The sequence below is a fragment of the Microtus pennsylvanicus genome, chromosome 16 (genome assembly GCF_037038515.1).
Source record: "Microtus pennsylvanicus isolate mMicPen1 chromosome 16, mMicPen1.hap1, whole genome shotgun sequence".
In the NCBI taxonomy this organism is placed as follows: Eukaryota; Metazoa; Chordata; class Mammalia; order Rodentia; family Cricetidae; genus Microtus; species Microtus pennsylvanicus.
In genome coordinates, this window is record NC_134594.1 from 13,461,093 (window position 1) to 13,486,535 (window position 25,443).

The 25,443-nt window shown below is 38.1% G+C and overlaps 2 protein-coding genes across 12 annotated transcripts in view; both read left to right on the plus strand.

The window, feature by feature from the left end:
* The window catches only part of Bltp1 (bridge-like lipid transfer protein family member 1), a 173,935-nt gene extending 168,323 nt beyond the window's left edge, over positions 1 to 5,612 (plus strand). For all 10 annotated transcript variants that reach the window (XM_075950555.1, XM_075950545.1, XM_075950552.1 and 7 more), the window contains 2 exons: positions 479 to 644; positions 4,925 to 5,612. In XM_075950555.1, the coding sequence (XP_075806670.1) occupies positions 479 to 644; positions 4,925 to 5,141 (383 nt within the window). In that variant the 3' untranslated portion in view covers positions 5,142 to 5,612. The remainder of the gene's footprint in view (positions 1 to 478; positions 645 to 4,924) is intronic.
* Positions 5,613 to 11,553: 5,941 nt separating this feature from the next.
* The window catches only part of Adad1 (adenosine deaminase domain containing 1), a 34,582-nt gene continuing 20,692 nt past the window's right edge, over positions 11,554 to 25,443 (plus strand). Inside the window, exons 1-6 of one of the 2 annotated variants that reach the window (XM_075950635.1) lie at positions 11,554 to 11,671; positions 11,980 to 12,159; positions 12,906 to 13,094; positions 15,155 to 15,322; positions 17,125 to 17,193; positions 21,668 to 21,793. In XM_075950635.1, the coding sequence (XP_075806750.1) occupies positions 11,554 to 11,671; positions 11,980 to 12,159; positions 12,906 to 13,094; positions 15,155 to 15,322; positions 17,125 to 17,193; positions 21,668 to 21,793 (850 nt within the window). Of the gene's footprint in view, positions 11,672 to 11,979; positions 12,160 to 12,905; positions 13,095 to 15,154; positions 15,323 to 17,124; positions 17,194 to 21,667; positions 21,794 to 25,443 lie in introns of those variants that run through there. The other variant, XM_075950636.1, reaches the window with a different exon arrangement.

Below are 25,443 nucleotides of genomic sequence, written 5' to 3' on the forward strand. Positions count from 1 at the left end.
GCTGACTTGAAACTGGCAGTCTCCTTGGTCTTCTAGTCAGCTGTGGTTACAGATGTGACCAGCATAGCATACTCAACTGCTAGTTCTTGTTTAGGAAACCCTACACCTGCTGTCACACATGTGAGCTCTACGGTCTGTACAGTGGCAACCTTGCTTTTCTCAGAAATATTAAAAATTGGTATTTTCTCTTTTTTTATTTTATTTTATTTTTTAATTTATTTATTTATTAAAGATTTCTGTCTCTTCCCCGCCACCGCCTCCCATTTTCCTCCCCCTCCCTCAACTAAGTCCCCCCCCCCCTCAGCCTGCACCGGACATAAATCTCAAGGTCCAAATCAGGTATTTTCTCTTAAGATACTTTTTAATAATTAACTAAATGAGGCTTGGCATGGTAATAGATAAAATGATAGAGCCAATAGTGGTTCTTAAAATGGTTTAAAATTTATAAGATCTGATTTTATAAATTTTTTTATTGTAGCCATTTTTCCACCTCGGATTCTATCTACTCGACCAGGACAAAAAAGTTCAATTATTATGCATGATGATAATTCCTCTGACCGAGATAGAGAAGACAGCATCACTTACACCACTGTGGACTGGAGAGACTTTATGTGCAACACATGGCATTTGGAGCCTACCCTTAGGTAAGAAGTGGGTGTGCATACCTCAGCATGTCCAAAGTTACTGCACTGGTGGTTGTTCCCAGTGCTGTGAACAAATGCTTGACAAGAAGCTGGAGGGAGGGTTTGTTTTGGTTTATAGTTTAAGAGGGATACAGTCCATCCTGGTGACCCAACATGAGGCAGCTGGTCACAGTGTATCCACAATCAGAACTAGAAAAATGACAGTTAAGTAGTTAAGTGGGGCCAGGCTATAACACCTCAAAGCCTGTCTCTAGTAACCCACACTTCCTAAAGTTTCCACAACCTTCAACAGTGCCACCAACTAGGGACCAAGCCCATGAAGCATAGTTTATGTTCAAACCACAATACCTACTCCATCCCCACCAGGTTCATAGCCATCCCATAATGCAAAATGCATTCATTCACCTTCAAAAGTTTTCATAGCCCAAAGTTTCTCTTGAGATTTAGGGCAGTCTTTGAACTGTGAACCACTGTACAATCAAATATCAAGCTAATACTTCCAATATAAAGTGACATGGAGGAATAGAGGCATACCAAGGAAAAAATGGGCCAAAGCAGTACTGAAACCCGGCAGGGCAGAAACCAGGCCTCCAAGGATCTTCAGTGGCTCCACTCATCCAGTTCTGCCTCCTGAAACACATATACCCTCTCTCTTGGGCCAGTTCTCCATACCTGTAGCTTTTCTCAGGAGACATCCTGTGGTCCTGGCATCTCCATCACCCAGGGCTTTCCTCTCCTACTTGCACTTCACTTTCACAGTGAGTTCTTGGTGCTTCTTTGCAGAGACTCTGATATTGCTGTACGTTGTCTGGCTTCAGTGGCCTCAGGAACCTTGGCACAAACCTCTCTGATACCCCATCCTTGTGTCATTCTTGCCTGTAAGATCAGTTCCATATAGACAGTGCTGCCAGGTTCTGCTGCTAGCTGAAAATGTAGCCTGCCTCCTCAGACAGGAGTAGCCTCCATGTGGTGGTCCTTGAAGAAACATCCTACTCAGCTGCTCTCCCACAAGGGAGCCCTTTTGGTAACATTCTCAGCTGAAGCTCTCTCCTTACAAATGAGTTTTCATCTTCTCAAAATGGAACTTCTGATGGGTGAGGTGCCAGGGCACATTTCCAATTGCTCCAGTGCAGACCACAAAAGTGACTCTTTAATAGTGTTTTTCTCTTTTAACAGCCACTTTCTTAGCACTAGTCCTATGTACAATTTTAAACTTACTTCTTTATCAAACTCCACATTTCTCGTCTTCTCCATTTATTTCTTAATCTTACTATTGACCTGGCTAGAGTAGCCTGAATGCTATTACGCCACAATATTTCCTCCATCAAACAGATTAGTCCATTATTTTTTAATTCAGCCCCATTCAAATTGTCAGAGCATAGACAGAATGTAGCCAAATTCTTGGAAAGGATGTAGGAAGAATAGCCTCTAGCCCAGTAATCAACAGTCCTTATCCCAATCATGAACTAGACCTTCATTATCCACATTTGGTTTTTGGCATCCTTGACTTCTACACTTCCACCCATTAAACTCTGCTTTGTAATATTGAAGGGCTTTTTTAGCCCAAAGTTCCAGACTATTTTAATTCCTCTAGTAAACCAGTCAAAAGTCCAATAATCACATGGTCAAGATTATCACAGCAGCAGCTGCACTTTCAGAACTAATTGATGTAAGAGTCATGTTTTTCCATTGCTGTGACCATACCCAACAAGCAGCAACTTAAGTGGGAAAGGGAAGGCCTAAGAGGGGCATGAGACATCTGTAATCAGGAAGTAAAGAACAAACAGGAAATACAGCAGAACTGTAAAACTCAGGCGTGCTTATAGCCCCCACATCCCAGTTCCGCTATTAAAGGTTTCATAGTCTCCCTAAACAGTGCCACCATCTGGGGACTGAATGTTGAAACACATGATCCTATGAGCAACATTTCACATTCAAATCACCAAAGGTTGTTTCCAGGTTCTGGGTATTATGAATAATAACCCTAAACCGAAGAATGGATAAAGAAAATGTGCTGCATTTACACAGTAGAATTCTACTCAGCTGTAAAAATAATGACATCTTGAAATATTTAGGTAAATGGATGGATCTAGGAAGAAAAAAAACATATTGAGTGAAATAAACCAGACCCAGAAAGACAAATATAAGTGGCTTTTAGACATCAAGAAAAACCAACCTACAGTCTACAATCCCAGAGAACTTATACAACAAAGAGGACCCTAAGAGAGACGTGCATGGGTCTAGATAGGAAGGAGAAAAAGAGAAGATCTCCTGAGTAATCTGGGAGCATGGGGATCTACCTGGGGTAGAAGGGGAGAAGGGAGGAAGAGAAGGGAACAGAGAAAAATGCATAGCTCAATAAAAACAATAAAAAAAATCACAGCGGGTGCTGTGAAGAAAGTTATGCGTGTCTTCCATAGATTAACTCGTTAAATTTACAGTTGGTCACAGGTTATTTTTCATCTTTGGCAGCTATTTCTTCACTTCTTTTTGCTTTTGTAAGGTTCTCTGGGTGAAGCAAAACCAGTATAGACACTGAGAGCAGCTCAGTTGCCATGATCAGCTAGGGTTGTCCTTTAACTCCTCATGCTGTTGGCCTTTCGTCACCTTCTGACGAGGACCTTAACTTTAAATTTTAGGCACCCACAGTATCAAGACCCATTAGTTGTCTTACTTGGGGTTTCTATTGCTTCTACAAAATAAAATAACCAAAAAGCAAGTTGGGGAGGAAAGGGTTTATCTGGCTTACACTCCCACATTGCTGTTCATCACTGAAGGAAGTCAGGATAGGAACTCAAGCATTACTGGAACCTGGTGGCAGGAGCTGATGCAGAAGCCATGGAGGGGTGCTGCTTGTTGGTTTGCTTCCCATGGCTTGCTCAACTCACCTTCTTATAGAACCCAGGACTAGCAAGCAGCCCAGGGATGGCACCACCCACCATGGACTGAGGCCTCTCCCAGTGATCACTAATTGAGAAAATGCCTTACAGCTAGATCTAATGGAGGTTGTTACAGTGGTGCTGCTTTGTATGTTGTTTATGATTAACATTCTTTCTATTTTTCTCATCTACTTTTTATTCAAATTGTAATGTTCCAAATCCTTGGATGGTAACCAAAAATTGACTCCAGTCCAGTGCTTAAATAAAGTTATTAAGCAGATGTATTTGTATCACAAAATAACTCCAAAACAACAAAATTTTATCATGTACAGCTATGACTTGTTAGTGTGTATATTCAATAAAATTTGCCTTAACCAAATCAACAGAACACTTTTTTTTTTAATGAGAAATCTTAGCATTGCTATTACTAAGGCCAACATAGGGATTTTTTTTTAGAGGTACAAATGCAGTAAAATATTTGGAAGATATATTTTAGATTTGTAAATCTAAATTACAATGGAACTAATTGTGTATTTAAATTGACTATAAATGAAGATTCAAGTGAATATAAAAAGTTACTATATTCCATTTTTAGCAAGCTCATGACTAAAAATGATGAATGGTATAGAGTGCTAAAGAATACTGTTAACCAGCTCTGGCTTCAACTTGACTTTACCAATAGTCAAGCTCAAAAGGCCTGTCTTCTCTTCCTTCTTTAGCTTCCTCATGAAATTTTTGAAAAGAAATGGTAATACTTACCTGTGTGCTTACCTAGCCATCAGCAGCACTTAGCACCTAGAGGTAATCTTTTTCAAGCCCTGAAATGAGGTAGGAACACACCAATATGCGTACCCCCTCAAAAAAAAAAGTCAGGAAATACTTAACACACCACTCAGTTCCCCTATTAACTTTACCAGTCAGATAAATCCTCAGTATAGACTGAAAGTCCAAGAAGTGAGTTACCAGTAACCTATACTCCACAAGAAATGAAATGTCAAAATCAAGGAGAAAATGCTTCTCCTCTCAAACATGTTTAGTATATAGCACTCAGTAAATTTTAGCTTTTCCCTTATTACAACTACATTCTTATGAAGTCTTTTAACCAGTTGTCCTTTTAAATATTTAAGATGACCATGTCACAGGCCTGAAATAAATTAAGCACACTGGAATTCCATTAATATCATTGCTGTATGTAGTATGTCAGACATATCATCACCCATAAATAGTTTTCATAAAGCTATTACAATGAATCTAAGACTTTTAGACTCAAGTATTCAAATATATCTGCTGACGTGTTTTACACAGACAATATTAAGGGTGTTAATGTTCATGGACCTACCCTCAGGGGTATGCAAATGGATCTTATGCCTTGACAATGACCTTTTCTGGTTACTGTTTTAGATTAATTTCTTGGACTGGAAGAAAGATTGATCCAGTAGGTGTTGATTATATTCTTCAAAAACTGGGCTTTCACCATGCCAGGACTACTATTCCCAAATGGCTGCAGAGAGGAGTGATGGACCCACTGGACAAGGTGCTGTCTGTTCTCATCAAAAAACTTGGTACTGCACTGCAGGATGAAAAAGAAAAGAAAGGAAAAGACAAAGAAGAACACTAGAGTAGTAGCTTCATCTGTGAAAAACCTGATTGTGTCCGTTAAGTTTTATTACACTGGATTTATTTTTCAGCATAACTTTAAATATTACTTTAAATAATTCTAATTTTGTGGCCATTATTGTAACAGTTTTAAATTAATGTGTTTATTCTAGTTCTACCATTCTGTATACAGTAAAGTAGTGCATGAAAATATAAATTTTATGAAAAACTATATAAAATATACACATAAAATTTATGATTGTTTTATGTGCAATATAATTCTGCATTTAAAATATTTGCAGAGTAACTGTGAATTTTTTTGTTATTGGCCATAACTTTTAGAAAAACTCTTGTTGATAATGTGATTGGGGGGGTCTTTTTTATGTAGACTTGTATAAATATCTATTTGTATATAATTTGAGTAATTGTGATGATTGTATACAACAAAAATGTTGTTTGTAATTATTGTAATAAAGTCACAATAATGGCTTCAGCCCATGGTTAGTTGTTTCAAATTTTTTTCTCACTAGTGTGTGTGTGTATACATATATATATATATATAGTATATAATATATATATATATGCTCATCACAGTTACTATATGTTTTTTATAGATAGTACATGTAAAAAAATTTAAATGCGTAAAAATACTGAATAAAAATAGGAGAAGGGTTTCAGAGATTCCCAGAGGTTTCAGAGCCATTAGGCATTGTTCTTTTCAGGTGGTGAGTACAAAGATGCTCATTTTTATTACACTTTATTTAATCTTTATGTATATAACCTTTTATGCTTATGAATTCATAAGCTGTGTTATATAATACACGTATATGCATAGTGGACATTTGTGAAAAACACTGGTACATGTGTAGGCGTGCTAAAAAGAATTTAAGAGAATTATAGTATCTAAAATAATATTCCATTCCTCAGTGCACCTGAATAAACAAATATTCAAAAGTAGGTGTATTATTGATAACTCAGGTTGGAAATTTGGCCAAGTCAGGACAGTCCAAAGGTTAGGCATACAACAGAACTGAAGAAGTCTCAAACTTCTGGTAGATCTTTGCATGTAGATGAGTTTTACTAAAAGAACAAGCCTCCAGAAAAGCCACTTGCTCAGTCACAGGGCTATGTCCAGTAAACAGTGGTAAAAGGGGAGCTAACTGCAGGTATCAACTCTCTGTGTAACTGGCTTGGCAGACATGAAGACAGGCAGAAGTGGCCCTTGTGCTCCCCATTTTTGCTATCTCACTCTTGAATAGATATGCCTCGGGGAATTGCAAGTTCTTCAGAAAAATCTCATGTTGGGAGAAAGCCTAAAGTCTGAGTTGGCCAAAAAGGAAACTTTTCTTCTAGAAAGAGATTTTTCTTGTTGAAAAAATAGAGCCAAATGATGGGTCCAGGACTATTTAACCTCACTTCAGGACGCAGAAGATGCACTTAGGGGTGTCATTGGATCTTTGTCCCTCTTCCCTCTGTGGCTACATTGAATAAAAATCTCCTTTTACTGTTGATTTGGAACTTTTAATTGAATTATTAAGGACAGGTAGTCAAACATGGCTTGTTGGGGCACAGGTTGTGACACTAAGTCCAATAATAGTCATATTTCAACCTCTGAATCCTCTCTAGTGCCCACAACAAATGGTCCCCAAAGGTATCTATGAAATATCATTTCATTAATCAATCTTACCATAGAAACAAGTGTACTACCAGAAAGTTATTTACTAAACAAAACAAAAATCAAGTCATTAGTTGACCTATCTGAATTCCTTTTTAGATACTGACTTATAGTTAAGTTCAAATAGAGAGCAAGAGTCTATCCAAGCAGTTGTGGTCAAAGTATAGTCCCACTTTTCATTGAGCCATCATTGCAGTTCAAGACTTTCCTGTAAGATACATGGTGTGCTATCTTGGCACTGACTGAAATCCCAGTCCCTTTCCACTCCTAGCATGATGCCTAGGGGAAATTCCAGTTCCCTGGGTGCATTGTTTTACAGTCTGATGGGAGGTTCACAAATATACTTTTGGAATAAGAAATTCCTCACAGAACTCCTAGATGTTGGGAGATGTTTCTGTTTTTAGTAAAATGTTATTATTGAAAATCACTCAGAAGAACAACTACCGTCAACAGTGACAACACCTGTATCTGTGGGAGCAATTCTAGAAAGTGGCAGTTACAATGTTTGGACTCAGAATGAATGCAAGTTCAGAGTAGAATGTTGGTTTTTCTGTCCAGTGCTGCTGGTTAAGAGTGTTCTGTGTTGTGCCAAACAACTTTCATTTCTGTTGTTTTGCTAGCATATATTTTTCTCTTTTTTCTATAGTTCATATAGCTTTTTCATTATTATTGGTATCAAGGTCATAGGTTATGAAATTCACACACACACACACACACACACACACACACACACACACACACACAGTCAGTGGTGACAGAGGAAGAAGCCTAGCTCCATGCTGTCACTTGCAGCCTAAGGTGTTCCCTTGCCTTTTAGGGACCTAAACTCAGACAAAAAACAAGATTCTTGGCCACACTGTTACAGTAGTCTTAGAAAGCATTCACATATGAAATCCTCAGAAAATATTTTTTAAAGTTACTTCAGCTGTGCCTGTCATCTCTCCAGGAGACCACCCTTGAATCCTGATTCACTGAATTCATGGGAAGGAAATAGGAATTATCTAAATATTTTCTATTATAAATTATCTATTTATTATCTAATGATATATATTTGACCTTCCCCAGGAACTCCTGCCATACAGTTGCTTCCAGAGCTGCTTCTATATAGCTCTGCTAATCCTACCTGCTTTCAGAATTTTTTTTTTTTACTCGGGAAGTATTGTTTTCTTTTTCTTTTCCTTTTCAATTTGTTCAGCATGCTTTCTTGGACAGTGGGCTTTCTCATTCTTTTTTGGAGTTAACAATGCTTTTTCCTTTCTGCCATGCCACACGGCTGCTGTTTATCATGAATCTACTTGCTGACCTCCACTCCCTGTTGTTTTTTCCTAGACTAAAATTGTCCCCAAACTTCCTTCTGAGTCCATTTTTTAAATTCTTTTATTAACAAACTAAGAACCTATGACAGGGAACACTGGTTTCCCTGATAACATCTAGCATCCAACATGGGGCTTTCCTAAAGTTTTCTGTAACGTAGCAACCCAGATGGAATCTTAAAAGTTCTGAGGACAGAACATGTGAGCATATTCCAAGATTCTGGATTCCCACTTCTTTCATTAAACTACTATTCTCTCAGTTCTGGGGAGACCTTGGATCATAATGTTTAGGGGAAGAAAGGAGAGCAAAGCATCTTGGCATTGTTAGGCCTCAAGGTCCCTGGGCAAAAAAGAGGGTACCAGTGAGACAGGACAAGACAGTGCAGAGGCCATTTTAGGCTAACTAAAATTTGATCTTGATGGAAATTCTCGTGAGAATTACCCAACTCTATTCTAGGAGGTCAAGATGCCACACTTAACTTAGCTTCTGTTGTGCAAACCATCCCCTCCTGCTCGCTGCTTATCTTAGCTTCTGTTAAACTGCTTCCTTGCCCAAAACTTCCCCTTGCAGCTGTCAAGCAAGATAACCAGGATGTGGTTTTTGCCTTCTAAAACCCCATAACCTAAACACTTAGGTACTGAGTACCTGAGTATAGTCCTAGTCAGCTGGAATAATGACTTTCAAATGGCTACAAACTGTGTCTTAAGTGGTCATCTCTGGTGAGCTCCCTGTAACACCAGCACTTGGCCTGTGGGTCTCAATCTTTCTAATGCTGTGACCCTTTAATACAGTTCTTCATGTTGTACTAACCCCCAACCAGAAAATTATTTCATTGCTACTTCATAACTCAAATTTTGCTAGTTTTGAATCATAATGTAAATATCTGATATACAGAGTATCTGATATGCAACCCCCAAAGGGATCATGACCCATAGGTTGAGAACCACTGACTTAGCCCTTAAATCATGTGGTCCCTAGTCAGTTGATCATCTAAGTGGGTAGATGTACACATAAGACTGCTGTAACATTAAGTCAGGTTTAACTGTTTCTAACAGTGGGTTTCTAAGGGACAGAAATGTCTGATAATACAAAGTGAAAGCTACTGTCTCAGCCCACATTATCCTTGTGTAATAATCCACATGAGATAGTTACTGATGGCCATGCTGATTACGCCAACTAAAAGTCAACATCACTGCTCTTTCCTTGCTTGTATCTGTATCTTTAACTGGTTTTTCATGTTGAAATTAACTTTTTTTTTTATTAATGGCCAGACCAAAAGTGGGCTCATCATTCTGAAAAGTCTCCTGGTGCCCAAGTTCAGGGGTACAGTGTTATAAAAGAAAAAATACATAATTACATCAGTGCTGGGTGGCGTGTATTATATTAGTGAGGGATTTAGAGCAGCTTTTTTACATCTGCTGTCCTTGCAGGGCTCAGAGGGATCTTCTAGACAAGCTTTTGAACTGTGGTCAGGGTCATAGACAATCCCTGAAGCATTCCCAAAGCAGAAGTATCTGTTAGGGGGTAGAAGACTGAGATATGACCAGGCAGGCATAAAGTTGGGACAGGATGGTTAAACATATCTAAGCATGAGAAACAAGACTTAAAAACTAGCACAGACCACAGGAGACAAAGGAAATAATTTGTAAATGTATGCGGCAACCTGAGTCCTGAAAGAAAAACTGAACATTTGGGAAACTAAAATCCAAATGAATGTTTTATGTCAGTGTTAATTTCTTAGTTTTGATAGATTTGCCATGGTCATACAAGGTAACACAAGGGGAAACAGAGGAGTTCTACGGTCATAATTTTTCTGTAAATTGTGTATTTTAAGATTTCCCTTGTTGTTGTTGTTGTTGTATGTGTGTGTGTGTGCACATATGAAGGTTAGAGAGAATCTACAGGAGTCAATTCTCTCCTTCTGAGGTTCAAACTTATTTGCAGCAGTGCCTTTACCCACTGACTCTCTCTCCCCTTTCGTTCCTTCAACTTGTTTCACATCTCCCTTTATATTTGACCCTAATATAATTGAATGTTGTTATTAAATATTTTACTCTTGTCTTTATTCTTATCAGTAAAATTCCTGGATTATTAGTGGACTTTTGCTCAAGCAAACTAATCAAGACATCTTTTTTATTTTTTTATTTTATTTTATTTTTTTTGGATTTTTCTAGACAGGGTTTCTCTGTAGCTTTTGGTTCCTGTCCAGGAACTAGCTCTTGTAGACCAGGCTGGCCTCAAACTCACAGAGATGCACCTGTCTCTGCCTCCCGAGTGCTGGGATTAAAGGCGTGCGCCACCACCGCCCAGCTTTATTTTTTTATTTTTTTTTAAGACATCTTGATAATAACTAAAGAAAAATACTCACTGTAAGTGTTACTTACAAGGTTGGGATTGTTTTACCTTCAATTTCACTCCATACTTGTGAACGAGTATTACTTCTTGCTACACTTAGGCAAGTGGCCATCAATTCTATTGTCCTTTTCTCTTTCCTTACTTTTAAAAATAGCTCTAATTCGTGAGAAAACCTGCCCACAGACATAAACTAGTAGATGTCATCAAAAATGTGAGTTTTGTGCTAACAAAACTCAAAAATACTTTGAATTCCTTCTCGATTGCAAGTCAACACTTGGAAATTTACTGCTTAAAATATTTTCAAACCACTATCAGCTAGGTGGTTAGGTTCTCTTTCAACTTTTATGAGGAAAAAAAAAACCAACTAGAAAGTGTGTGTCGGAGGGAATCGGCCATCCAGCCTCACATCTGACTTCCAGATTGTTTTTTGGGGCCGCACTAGTGGAGCTTCTGCTTGTCAAAGGTCTAAGCCTTGGGCCCTTCTCAGTTCCTACCCGGAGATAAAGTGAAGGTGTCTTTGAAACAAGTCTCGAGTATCCTGGCTGCCTGGAAGGACGTAGGAGGGAAAGTCCTCCTAGATACAGGAAGTCCTAGATACATGAGGTTAAGGAGCATCTGGGGGTTTGGGAGGGCTGGCACCAGTTGTCTACTAAGTGGGTTGGGGTCACCCTACGTGAGGCGGGGATAAGCAGTCATGTGATGCTCTTGAAGGTTGGGGTCACGCTAAGTGAAGTGGGGTGAGGACAAGTTGCCACATGAGGAGGTGAGTGGGGCAGGGTAGGAGGAGCGGCGGAGCCTCGGGACCTTGTCTTCCACAGAGACAGGAAGCTGCAGACGCGACCGTGGCCAGGAGAACGGCGGCGTGAGGCCTGGAACCTGGGCAGCATTCGCGGGCACTCGGACCAGGCTACGTGCTCTGGGGGCGCAGGGGCGGGGCCGAGGGCGGGAGGTCCTTGCTGATTGGACGACGGGCGCCGCGGGGGCGCCAGCCCCACCCCTCAGGGTCAGCACGAGGGGCCTTTTGAAAGACGCGCCTGGCCTCGTGCTCCACAGAAGCCTGAGGCGAGAGGTCGACGGTGGCAGCTCAGCGATGGCGACCGCGGGCGGCAGTCGCCGAGCCCCGGTCCCGGGCCCTCGGCTCGGCCTGCCTCTGGCCGCTCACCTGCCGGCGAGCCTGGGCGGGGAGGCGGCGAAGGACAGCCTCGGGGGTGCGCAGGCCGGGAGGCCGCCGGTTTGGTTCTGTCCTCTCCTCTTCTCACGTCTCTGGTCCTTGCTAATGAGGCCCCTCCATCCTGAGGGGACGGATGGTTTCTTCCCGCCTCCACTAAGCCATTCCGCCATTCCCTCAACACAACAGAGCTTTGCGGTTGATTAAGGAGGGATTTGGCGGTAGCATGGCTATGCCTATGGCGAAGAAAAAGCTATGGCCTTTAAAAGTTTTCGTGGGTTTTTCTTCCTCCTTCTGGGAACTTGTTTACCTAGGGTTTTCATTTTCTGCCAATTTCATCCTCAACAGGTGAGAAAACTTCTGGAAACAATGACTGGTTTCAGAGTTCCAGGGTTCCTAGCTTTGCTCAGATGCTGAAAAAGAACTTACCAGTTCAATCATCAGCCCAGACGGTCACTTTGCCCACGGGTTATTCCTCCGAAAGTTGTAGCCTGTCGAATATGGCATCCAAGGTTACACAAGTGACAGGTACATCTCTTTTTATTTTATCTTATTTTTATTTATTTATTTATTTTAGAAGTGTCTTGGTTCGTTAAGACCCTGGGATGGCAGGTAACTGTGGTGTTTGGGGTGTATGTATGTATGTGTGGTCTGTGTGTATCTCTGTGGCCCTGTCGCATTTGTATAACTGTTGATCTACAATACAGTGGGTGGCCTATAGAGCTCTTTAGCCTTGCAGATCAGTTATTAGTCCCCACTTTCACTGTTAAAGTATGATTTCCTCCACCTCCACCCCCATGAGGTGTCAGGGAAAGAACTAGGCTAATAAGTTCTTTGTGTCCTACATATCACTTATGGAAATACAAAGCGAGGCAAACACACTATAAAACTGAGGTGACACTGTAAATCTGTCTCATTCCAGTGGCTCAGTGGGATAGGCATTATAACAGCAGACTAGAGCTCAAAACTAGATTGTGGTCCCAACAAAGCCAGATTTGTATTGTCTCCATCTAGGCCTTAGTGAGCCAGCTGTAAAAATGGCTTATCTCTGAAAACAGCACTGAAATTATGGTATCTTTTCTAACATTAATATTTTGGTACAGTGTGCCCTCGGTATGCCAAAAGTTGCCTTTCCGATAGCAGGTTGTGCCTGTGTGTGTGCCCAGACTGTCTAGTAGGGACTTGGGGGAAACGTAAGCTTATTTAAGAAGGATTTAGTAGTTTTGTTCGTTTTCTTTAAACCAGATTGACCAGTATAAACATCTGTTCCATAGGTAATTTTCCAGAGCCATTGCTTTCCAAAGGTCTTTCGTCCATTTCAAATCCTGTCCTTCCTCCAAAAAAAATACCTAAAGAATTTATAATGAAATACAAACGCGGAGAGATAAATCCTGTGTCAGCCTTGCACCAGTTTGCACAAATGCAGCGTGTTCAGCTTGACCTTAAGGAGACCGTAACCACAGGCAAGTCTGAAGTTGTGTCTAATCGTCCCAGTACTAGCGTTTTCCTACAGTAAAAGTAGGGCCTGTTAGTGGTTCTGTGGCCGCTTATGGTGTGTGCTGTCAGGGTTAACGGGTATTTTGTGATGCACATGGTAGCAATGTTAGGTATTTGTCCTGGTCATGAGAAAGACTCTGTGACTATGGTGCCTAAGATGTGCTCAGATTTAGCCCCAGAAACTGAAGGATTTGATCTGAAAGGAGCGCTTCCATGTTGGTGCTGTATGAGCAGACTTGTCTGAACATTTATTTCTTCCACTCTCTTAATCTTGAAAAAAAGTCTCTTACCATGTTGTACTTGTGGGTAACTACAGGAGTATAACCAGTCAGAACCAGAAAGAGGCTTCTAATTTCTTTATGTTGTGGACAATAAGAAAGAATTTTAGGAACTTGCAAAAAGAATAGGTGCTTTTAAGAAGCACTGTCCAGCTGGGCAGTGGTGGTGCACATCTTTAATACCAGTACTTGGGAGGCAGAGGCAGGTTCTAGGCCAGCCTGGGCTACAGTGAGAATTCCAAGACAGCCAGGGCTACACAAAGAAATCCTGTCTCAAAAAAAAGCATTGACTAAAAATATGATACTAAAAACACAACTTTGAAATATTTGTGTGTATGCATAGAGTTTTGTTTATTTTTCCAACTTTTGCCCGTATGTTCCTATATGTTTATCAGAGATTTGCAACATAATTTAAAGCTCTGGAAATTTTGCTAAAGATTTTTAATACGTTTATTTTGGTGAAATACCAGTAAACTTAGAGTGACAAAAATGTACACTGTAATCTCAATCTTTGTTTAACTCTTAGCTTTCCTACATTATTCTCAAATAGAGCAGACTTGGAAAATGTAAGCTATTAGTAAAACGATAAAAATGCCCAGTGAAAGTGCTTCACTGGTCTGAGGATTGCCAGTGGTGTTCGTTTTTGTTACAAATATGATTCAGTAAGTTTGGGAAGCTGTAATATAAACAACTTGAGGTTCAAAGTTCAGTATTCTAATACAGAACACTTTCTAACACATTTACTGTGAAACACATAGAAGAATCATAGGAGCAACTTGTTAAGAATGTAAAATGTACTCTGGCTTAGCAGTTTAGGTTGAAATATAGGTAAACATGAAAAAAATGGTAAATTGGGGTGTTTAGGTAAGGGAGAAAAAGCAAGGTTAGCCATATATAGGTTTAAGTTCCTAGTAAAATCTTGAGTGTGCCTTTTAAAAACAATTAATGTAGCATGGTTGTAAATATGTGAGAAAATAAGACAGTGGTGTGTGTAGTGATCTCTCCCTAGTCATCCCTAACCAAAAAGTAGCAGTTTAGAGATTTAGTAGATAATTCCTAACACTAAAATGTTCCACCTGTAAATTTAGAAGACGATTAAATTTCATTTTGCATGAGACAAATACAGAATCCAAGTAAAGGTAATAGTATAAAGATGATCCTGCTAGGGAATTTGTGGAAGAATGGGCATTCAGTTTAATTCAAGAAGATGCTTTTCTCGTTTGCTTTGGCTCTTGCCGTATGTTTTCTGACCTTCCCTTTCCTGAGTGGTAATGGATTCAGTTACGTACTATGATGCTTTAATGGGCATATAAAGTTTCTTCAAAGGTATCCCTTATAATTTGGAGCTCATAAAATTAATAGGACAATCCAGAGATGAGAGAAATGAATTTTATTTGAATTGAAGTTTTGACTATTGATAGAAGTCTTCAAATATTTTACCACCTCTCAAGTAGTTCAGTAAATATTTGAAGGCTAACCATTACTACCATTATACTGTAACCTGAATCTGTCTTTATTGCTTGTATTATATCTGCAGCCAGTACAACCGCTTGAAACCACAGAATTAGTTTAGAGACTGATATAATTGTAATTTTAATCCCTAATTTGAGTTTATACTAAAAGGAGATAATTTAATACTAAATGGATCTCCAGAAATTTATACTGGAATCTTTTTCTAACATTCAGACATTAATTGCAAAGACTATTTTGTGAATTATTGTAGCATTTATGTTGGGTTCTTTTTCAAGGTAATGTTATGGGACCGTATTTTGCTTTTTGTGCTGTGGTGGACGGTGTTCAATACAAGACTGGACTGGGACAAAATAAAAAGGAATCTAGATCCAATGCAGCAAAATTAGCTCTTGATGAGCTTCTACAATTGGATGAGCCTGAGCCAAGAGTTATAGAACCAGCAGGTAAATTCCACTGACTACCATGTGTTTGAACGTGTCATTTTCCAGAAGGGGTCAGCTAAAAGACTTAATGAAGGATTACTTAACAACTACAAAATTACAGAATTTGAATAATTTCTTTCAGTTGCTATTTGCTGCAATGTTTTATCATTGCACTGATCTTGTATTTTCATCACCAAAATGTATAACCACATTTTGCCAGTCAGTAGTTACACTAAAGAATATAAAGTAGTATCATTTGTGGTTTGTGTGATGATGAAAACCTTTTCATGTGTTTATTTGATATTGTCTTTTTAAGAAGGAGACAAATACTGTTCAAGTCATTTCTTCCATTTTAAATTAATTTTATTGTTATTGACTTTTAAACTCTACCCTGGGCACTTAAAAGATACATGATGTACAAATAACATTCCATCCTGTGGGTTACCTTTTAACTTTATTGTTAGTATCCTTTGGTTTATAAAACATTTTACTTTAGATAAATGCAGTTTTCTTTTGCTGTCTTACATAATCTTTGGTGTCATACCCAAGAAGTTATTGCCAAATCCAATGTCGTGAAGTTACGCCCTGTGGTTTCTTTTTATAGCCTTATAGTTTTAGCTATTATGTTTAAATTTTTTTGATAAATTTTTATTTTTGTATACAATGCTAGTGTACAACTTCATTCTGTTGCTTGTGAATGTTTTTTTTCCCAGGAGAATTTGTCAAAAAATTTCCTGTGACACCCCTGTCAAAAACAACTAGATGTTCTGGGCTTCTTCTGGGCTCTCTGGTCTCTGTATCTGTCCTTATGCCAGTAATACACTGTTTTAATTACTGGCATTGTTTTGATTACACAGCTTTGGAATATTTTTTTTAATCTGGGTATGTGAATTCTCTAATTTTATTCTTTTTCAACTTTGTTTGGCTATTTGTACCTGGTATTTTACAATGAAGTTTTCCTTGTACAGTTTTGTTTTATTTATTGACATTATTTGTTCAAGTAAGCAGAATTTAATATCTCTAGTTTTCCTTCTTCTTGAGCCATATTCTCTTGAGTAAATGAACCCTTCCTGAGTTTTCGACTTGCTTTTCTCAAGTCCAGGGAGTATGTGTCAACTCTAGTCAGCACTCTGTCTAGTATGAGATGGCAGCTGACATCACCGTTCTTTCCTTGCTTGTATCTGTATCTTTAACTGGGTTTTCACCTTGAAGTAAGCTTGAGGAATTCTTTTTGTTTTCTTTTAACTAAGTTAAAAACCTTAACTTCCAAAGCTTCTTCACACCTTCCTGATTTTTTTCCTTATGTGTCCCTCTGGTCCAGTTTTTTATGTGCTCTTTAGTTTTTAGGACTGAGCTGGAAAACATTTGGCAAAGATTAGAACTAATATCATTAGAAAATTTGTAGCATTGGCCTGTTAAAAGCCTAATAAGAACATTTTAAATAATTTTACTCATTTTAATAAAATGTTAACTTTAAATGTTTTACATAGTACTACTGTAAACAGAAAATTGTTCCTAAGTTTATGAAGTAAGCTGAATTTCAGAATGTTGCAGCTTTTACAATGGAAGCTAGGTTGTGCTGGTAAGATCCGGAAACTCAGAAATTCATTTGCACAGCTGATGTCAGAATAGGAAGATCAGCTGAGCCAGTGAGCTTAATGATGACAGAGTTGACAGAAGTATAAAGAAAGTCAAACCATTGTGTATTGCTATTATTGGAGTGCATTTCTGGATTACTGTCACTGCAGAATAGAAAAGCTCTGGCTCCCAGTTCGTTAGAAGGCTGCCATTTCATTGTCTGCTTGTTTTTGTTTTATTTACAGGACCTCCTCCTATCCCTGCAGAGCCTGTTGCTACACCTGAAGCTGCATATGTTTCAAAAGTACAATATGGTAGGAAATGTTCTTTTTAGAAGATTAACCCAGTGATAAATTAAAATGCACAGATATGAAAATGTACCTTAACATTTTATTCAGACCTTTCATGCTTCTATTAAAGGGGAAATTTTGCCTAACAAATTGCTTGTGGTGAGAGAAATGAGATTGGAGAGGAAAGATTTTAAAAGGGATTTTATCTAGTTCTGATGGTACAGCATATATAAATCCTAACTGCTCTGGGGGCTGAGACAGGAGGATAGCAAGTTCAAGATTTGTCAGTCCACCAAGTAGCCTGTCAATGTAATGAGGCTTGTCTAGAGATGGGAAAGGGGTTTGGGCATAGCTTGGTGGTAGACTGTTTGCCTAGATGGTGTGGGAACTTTGAGTCATTTGTCAGAACCACATGAAATACTGGTGGACAGGACCCTTTTAATAAGGAGATAGATTAATAAGGCATGTACATGATACATACATATATATATATACACACACACATGTAGATAAAACTCATAAAATAAAATCTTTAAAACTCTCATATGCATATATACATATATATATACATTACCATGTGTGATATATAATTAAATAGATAAATATACATATATGTGTATATATATAAAACTTCAGTTGAAATTACTATTTATATGACCACGAACTAATTAATTCTCATTGCACTTTGATTTCTTCACTTTTTTTTCTGAGACAGGGTTTCTCTGTAGCTTTGGAGCCTGTCCTGGAAATAGCTCTTGTAGACCAGGCTGGTCTCGAACTCACAGAGATCAGCCTGCCTCTGCTTCCCAAGTGCTGGGATTAAAGGTGTGCGCCACTACCACACAGCTTGATCTCTTCACTTTTAAAATTACCATTCAAACACTTACCTCGTGTAATTATTGTGAGGACTGAGTTGATAGGTACATGATATATTAGTGTCTGCAATACAGAAAGTATTCATTAAATCAAAACTTTCATTGTTTTATCATGACATTATCACATTCAGTATTGTAAAGCAGCTGTGTCCTTGACGTAGACTGTTGTCTCCTGGAAGGCAGGACGTTCTTAGTTTCTATACTGACGATATTTGAGACACTTCAGACTTTAAGGCATTTGTAAAATGAAAAGAGCTTTCCTTTCATTTCTAGGCCTGGAGGTTAGGCTTTGGTTCCAGTTAGCCTTGCTGTTCTAGTTCTCTTTCTAAGACAAAGAAAAGGGGTCTCAATTATTTCTGTGCTTGCATGAACAGACCAGGGAAAATAAGCATATTCAAAAGACAAAATCCATCAAGAGATAGGTATGGTAACTTGACCTCAGGGGTGTAATAGTTCATGAGCATCCTTGATGGCTCTGTCTATAAGAGTGATTGCTTAATCACTCTTAGGAAAAGGTTTTGTCATTCCCTATCAACCTCTAGATTCTATAATGATAAAAGGGGATAGATTTCAAAGAATTGACAAATGATCTAGATCACATTACCCTAATAAAACGGACCATAATATCTGAGTCAGAAAGGAGAGTTTTAAAATAATGTAAAAGTAGAGTCCAGTTTGGGGAATTAAGTTTTGGAGTCAATTGTCAGAAAAAGGTGAGCAAAAAAATATATGGGGCTAAAATAGGAATTGACTATTAAAACTTTTGAAGAAAAAATATGAGACCCACAAAAAATTTACTGAATACTTCATGTAGGGCCAGTTATCAAGGTTGATAGCTCCAACCTGTCTACTTTGCAGTTCATTTCTAGTGGACTATACCTTTATGAAAACAGTAGTATACCAGCTCTGAAAATGGATTCACATTATTCATGATAATGGGTATCACTTGAAGTTAGCAACTCATAATCAAAGGTGCATAAGAAGGCTGGAGAGATGGTTCAGTAGTTACGATCTCCTACTTACTGCTCTGCTTACCGTAGAGGACACTAATTCAGTTCCCAGCACTCACAGCATGTCACTCACAACTCCTTTAATTCCAGCTTCAGGAGGTTTCAAGATCTCTGATTCCTACCAGTACCTGCACTCACATATACAACCCCCACCACACACACATGATAAATATCTTTTGAAAAATAGTGTGAACAGATTTTTTTGTGTGTCACGGTTTCATCTTATTATTCCAGATCCCTTGTGATGATTCCCTTGTAGCACACGTGTACAGGGAAAACAGTATTGTTCTTGCTCATCTTTTCATTCATATGCTGAGAGGTATATTTAATAACTATTTGATTTGGCTATATTCAAAATCTCATTTCTTTCAACATTAAGAGAAGGGGGCTGAAGAGATGGCTCAGCAGTTAAAGCATGTTGTGCTTTGCAGAGGGCTGGAGTGGAGTTTGTTTCCCATCACCCACATTGGGTGGCTCCCATCTGCCTGTAATCCCAGCTCCAGGGGATCTCACATCTTTTGATCTCCAGGAGTCCCCACACACATACACATTCACACAGAAAATAGACATACATACTCATGAATAAAAACAGATCTTTAGATTAAGAGAAGGGCTATTTTAGCACATTGTTTGGTTTTCTGTAGAGTTGAGGATTGAACCAGGGAGTACATTTCAAGTGCTTTACTCCTGAGCTATATGCTCATCTTACATTGGCACAGCTATGAGTCTCAAATGTTCTTTATGTTGTTTTTAATAGGCAGCAAAACATTTTCTTGCCATAGCCATGATTTGTATCCTCTTGGTACTGATTGCAGTATACTTTTCTGCATCATAAAATAATTGCAAACCATATAGTAATTCATTCTTGGAAAGATTAGAGAGAATGAAATCCATTAACAATCACCTTCATTGCCATGACTTAAGTAAATATAAAGAGTGGGTTTTAGCATGGTCTTGGTTTGATTTTTATAAATGAAGTATGTTTTTTTTATTTTTTTTATTTGTTTTTTTTTTTTTTTTTTTTTGAGACAGAGTTTCTCTGTGGTTTTGGAGCCTGTCCTGGAACTAGCTCTGTAGACCAGGCTGGTCTCGAACTCACAGAGATCTGCCTGCCTCTGCCTCCCGAGTGCTGGGATTAAAGGCGTGCGCCACCATCGCCCGGCATGAAGTATGTTTATACTTACTAATTGTGTCTCAAAATACCTGTAGAGAATTGGTGGCAGTGGTTCTGCATCCGGAGAGGGGAACTTATGAATCTATATCTCATTTTTATAAAAAGAATAATTTAAAATTTTTATGGAAACTTCTTTTTCTGTACTGTGAATTCCAGGTGATAAACAGAACCACTAGTTCACTTAGTTTTAACTCAAAGTTGAATTTTCTAATTTCGTGACTATCCTTTTACTCTTTACCTTTTTTGTTGTTTCAAGTATAGTGTTAATAATATGAACAAATGAAAATGCAAGTTCAATGAAAAAAAGAACAGATAAATGGACTTGAAATAAGTTATATCCACTTACCAGGGTACTGAGACTGAACGCATTTGTGTGCCTTTTAGAAAATTATGATTATTAAGACAACTTATTAAAAAATTTAAATAGTCATACATTTCATATACATGCATTGCACAGATGCAAAACCACTTCAGTTTGCTTTGAAAATATTAAATGAATTATGAACTGCCTGACCAACCATTAACATTTAGTGTGGAGCATCAAGAACCTTTTTCAGTGGTCTGGGCATGTTGGCAAATGCATGTAACCCCAGAGCTCTGGAGGCAAAGGCAACAGGATCATGAGTTTAAGTAAGACCAGCCTGGCCTGTAGAGTGAGATACTGTCTTAAAAACAAAATAGACAAATAAAAGGCGTGCTGTACAACCAGCTCTCAGAAATAATGAACTAGTGACTTTTGCCGTTTCTTAACCACTAGAACACATGAACTTTCATTAGCAATGCACGGTTGTAAATGAACAAAATATTAGATCTCCAGGACTGTGCCTTGCAATTTCAGGCTCCATCATGTTAAAAAATAAAAATAAGTAAAGCTTTCTGGGTAACTAATTTATATTCTTGGCTATATACACTGTTCTGTGTTGATTTTGGTTAATTACTTAGAATCATTCAAACCATTTTTCAAGGTCAGGAAGTTTTTTAGTGGGAATATGGAATTATATCCAAGTCCAAATGCTTTTTGGTTTGCAGTGGTCCTCACTGGGCAAACTCTAAGCATTTTGTGTCTTGATGACTATGATGAATATATTTTGATTGCTATAAGTTGAGGAAGATTCAGGGCATTAAGTAGTATATTGAAATATGTAGGATGGAGAGTACTGTACACAGAAACAATTCCCTGTGTATCATAAGTTTGAATGTCATGTCTAGACTGAAGTGTGCAAACATAAGCAATAGTGTGCACATATTGGGGCTGATAACATCTTTCATAGGAGCAAAGTTCTGTATTTTTATTCTTTTACTATTGAATATAACCATAACAAAAGTTGGAAATTTGTCTATGTGTCTATAAATTAATAATTAATGTAACTGTAAAATAAAGCACTTCTTGGAAAAATCACAGTGCTCTTCAAATTCATACTGCTTTTTATTTTTTCTAGAAGGAAGACAAGTCCAGTATGCCAAGATTTCACAGCTTGTTAAAGAAACATTTAGTCAACTAATTTCTGCTCACTCGCAATATCTGAAATGTAGCAGCTCCTTGGCTGCTTTTATAATTGAAAGAGGTAAGTCCATATATTTGGTATATGTTACTTTGCAGAAGAATTTATACCTCAGTGATTTGAACTACACTTCAGTAAAAGAGTAACTGTCTTTGCTTCTGTACACAGTAGTGTTGCATTGATTTGAAGTGATCATTTCTGGTAGGCAAGCCATTAAATGCAAAGCTTCTCAATGGTAGAGAGTAAACAGACTGACCAGGAACCAGTAGAGAACTGCAGAATGCAGAATAATGAATGACCAGAAGCTCTGCCATCTCCAAATCTAGGTCTCAGCATAGCAAACACTGAAAAGAGAGCTCTAGGGAAGAGTATGTGCCTGGGGGCATTTTGACATTGCAGCTCTGTTTTAACTTTATCCAGCCTTTTAACATTTAGAGTTTTACTTTCATGCCAATCCCTGAACTTTGTATTAGAGATATTGATAAAACATTTTTTGATATTTGATATATGCTTAAGGAATTCTTATGGCATACAGCATATATATCTTCTCTTCCCACCTAGATTATAAACATATATAAGATACAGCATATATACCTTACATATACATATATCTTCTGTATATGTTTATAGAACTTAATACATAATATTTATTTATATATGTACATAATATTTATTTATATATATGTAAGTTGAAAATCTAAGATGATGAAAAACTACTTTTAATAATGCAAACATGTATGAAAAGCTGGACATGTTAGGAGACCCCTGAATCCCAAAACTTGGGAATCGAGTGGAGGATCAAGACTTCATAGTTAGCCTGGAATTACATAGTGAAGCCTTATCTCAACAAACAATTTATGAGAATTCATAGATAGGAAAGAAGTAACTGAATGAAAATCTTCCGCAATAGGCAAGAGTTAAGCTGGGACTTTAAATGCTAATGAGGCTTCCCTGAGAAGAGAGAAGGAAATATTTTTAGGCAGAGGGAGGCATGAGGAAAAGGAAAAAATATTTATAGGACCACAAGGAGATGAATAATATTATTATATATAAGGGAGTAAAATAAATTTAGATTGATAAGATACGGTTGGTACTAAGAGATGGCTTAAAAGTCAGCTAAAAATTTGATTAATAAGATTAACATGCAAAAGATATTTACATCAGGAATACTTAATATATATAATTATTGGGAACATTGGCATCAGACAGATCTACAGTTAAAAATTACTTTGGGTAAATTACATACTTAGCATCTCTGTGCTTTAATTTTCTTCTCATTTTTTAAAAATAAAGATAATGGAAATAATCACCTGTGTATATTATTGAGTTGTTTGAATTAAATATTATAATGTAAATAATTTAGCCCAATATTTGAAATTTAGTAATTGGCTAAATTTACTAATTTACACTATTAAAAGCTGAGGTAAATTTATGTTTAGTGGTTGAAAACATTTAAAGATGATGGAAGTAAAACCTGAATTAGGTGGTCACAGATGAAGCTATTATACTGGAGTTCCTGTGTAAGAACTAAGAACGTGAACAGAAAGAAAATCCACATTTAAATTTTAATATTTAAATTCATATTAAACATTAAATTGATAATATGAACATGATAATAATAAACTAGAATGGATAAACATCACTTCAAGTTCACATGGTAGAATACTGTCTTTGTGATCCCAGAAATTCTGGAAGGTGACATGAAGTTGTATGAAGAATATAAGCGAGAATAAGAACATTCTAGGAAATGCAAGTGTGTATGTGGGCTAGTAAAATCCGAGGGAAATCAAGTGAGCATTCCTGCAGTAACCTGTGTTTCTAGACTTACCTTCCTTACCTTATTGTTTCAGCTGGGTTGTCAGAGGCTAACAGGAAAATAGATGGGTCTGGAAAGTAGTTAAATGGTCTGACAAAAGCCCAGGAAGAAAAATCACATTCTCTCTCATGTGCAGATTTTAACTTTTAGTGTTTGCATGTGCGTAAATAGGTGGGTGTGGGTATAGATTGTGAAACTAGATAGGAGACCACAGGTGGAAACTAGAGTGAGTGCTAGGAAGGGGGTAAGGACAGAGGTACGTGTAACACAGAAGCAGGAGCCTGCTCAGGTGGAGAAGGGGACTGAAGGAGAAAAAAACAGGAAACAAAAACAAATTTTGTTTGAAAAATATCATGATAAAAATGAGAAAGAGTATATTCTGGCTTTGGTATGCTGATCATGTAGATAAATCCTTGTCAGTCAGGTACCACAGGGATTATTATCATTGATGTGAATTCTGTACACATTTCACAATAAAAAGTTTTAAAAAGAAGCAGGCTAGGGAGATGTCTCAGCAGCTAAGAGCACTTGGTCTGCAATTGTGAGGACTAGAGTTTTAACCCCAGGACCCATGTAATAAGCTGAGGAACCCCTTTAATTGCCTGTAACCCCTGCTCCAAGCAGAGTGGAAACAGGAGGATTGCTGGGGTCTGTTGGCTTCCAGCATAATCAAGAAATGATCACCAGGTTCAGGAAGAGACCCTACCTCAGGATCAGGCAGAGAGTAATGGAGGGACAGACTTGACATCCTCTTTTGGCTTCTGAACATGAGCACATGCACAGGCATGCACATACCCCCAAACACGTGAGCATGCACTCACAATTCCTAGGGCAGTTGTTCTGGCTGCCTCTGTTTCCTCAGGGTGATACCCTGCATGGTTCCATCTAAAGTGGATGCTCTATACCCCTTAGGTTGCACCTTTAATTCCAACTTATTCGGAAAAGATTTAGCAACTACCTTGCATGACAACCTCTTATTCTTCAAATCAGTTTTTGTTTCCTTCAAAGCACATATTATAATGTGGGATTTGTTTGGCTTTCCCCCCTTGTCTCCTGCATGCTTAGTGAACGTATGTTTTTTCAGCATTTCACCCTAGCATCTATTCAGGCCTGGTATAGGCCAGGACATTTCTAATGTCTGTCGCATGAGTAAGTCCCTCAGATTGCAGGCATAAATTGAACTTTGTTTGAAGGGTGAAGATTAGTTTATCTGAAATCATCAGCACAGAAGTAAAAGATAGAAAGAGGAAGACAGAGGTGAATTGTGTTGTTTTGAAGGAAAAGCAGTGAGCTACTCACTAGACTATTGACAGGACCCATAACTAAGATTTGGAAAAGAAAAGACTGCCAATTGAATTGTCCATTTTCAAAGCATGGAATTTCAAATATGAACACAGCAAAATGTGGGTGGGAAAAAAGACTACTGAGAAATACATAGAGATCTTCTTTATTTAAAAACAAGTCAGCTTCAATCCAACAAAAAAAACCTAATTCAGTTTATAGAGATTGAGTGGACTGAAAAAAAATTGGAAGCACTATATAGAGTATTCAGGACAGAAGTAGAGTAGTAAATGGAGTCTTGTTAACTGTGGTACGTATTGAAGGTTAAGGTTGTTTGGTAATTCTGTTTAATTAAAAGTTTAGATAATGTAATGTGCATAAGATAGTTGCCACTTAAATTGAGTTAACTACTAAGATAACAGTCTTAAGACTATTGGAACTGTATTTGCTGTTTTATCTGACTGAAGATTGAGGATAGGGACTGAGAGATGGCTCAGCAGTTAACAGCTCTACTGCCTTTGTGGAGGACCTGAGTTTGATTCCCAGGGCCCACTTTGGGTGACTCTCCGCTTCCAAGGGCTCCAACACCTTCTGGCCTCTTGGGGCACTGGCGTAT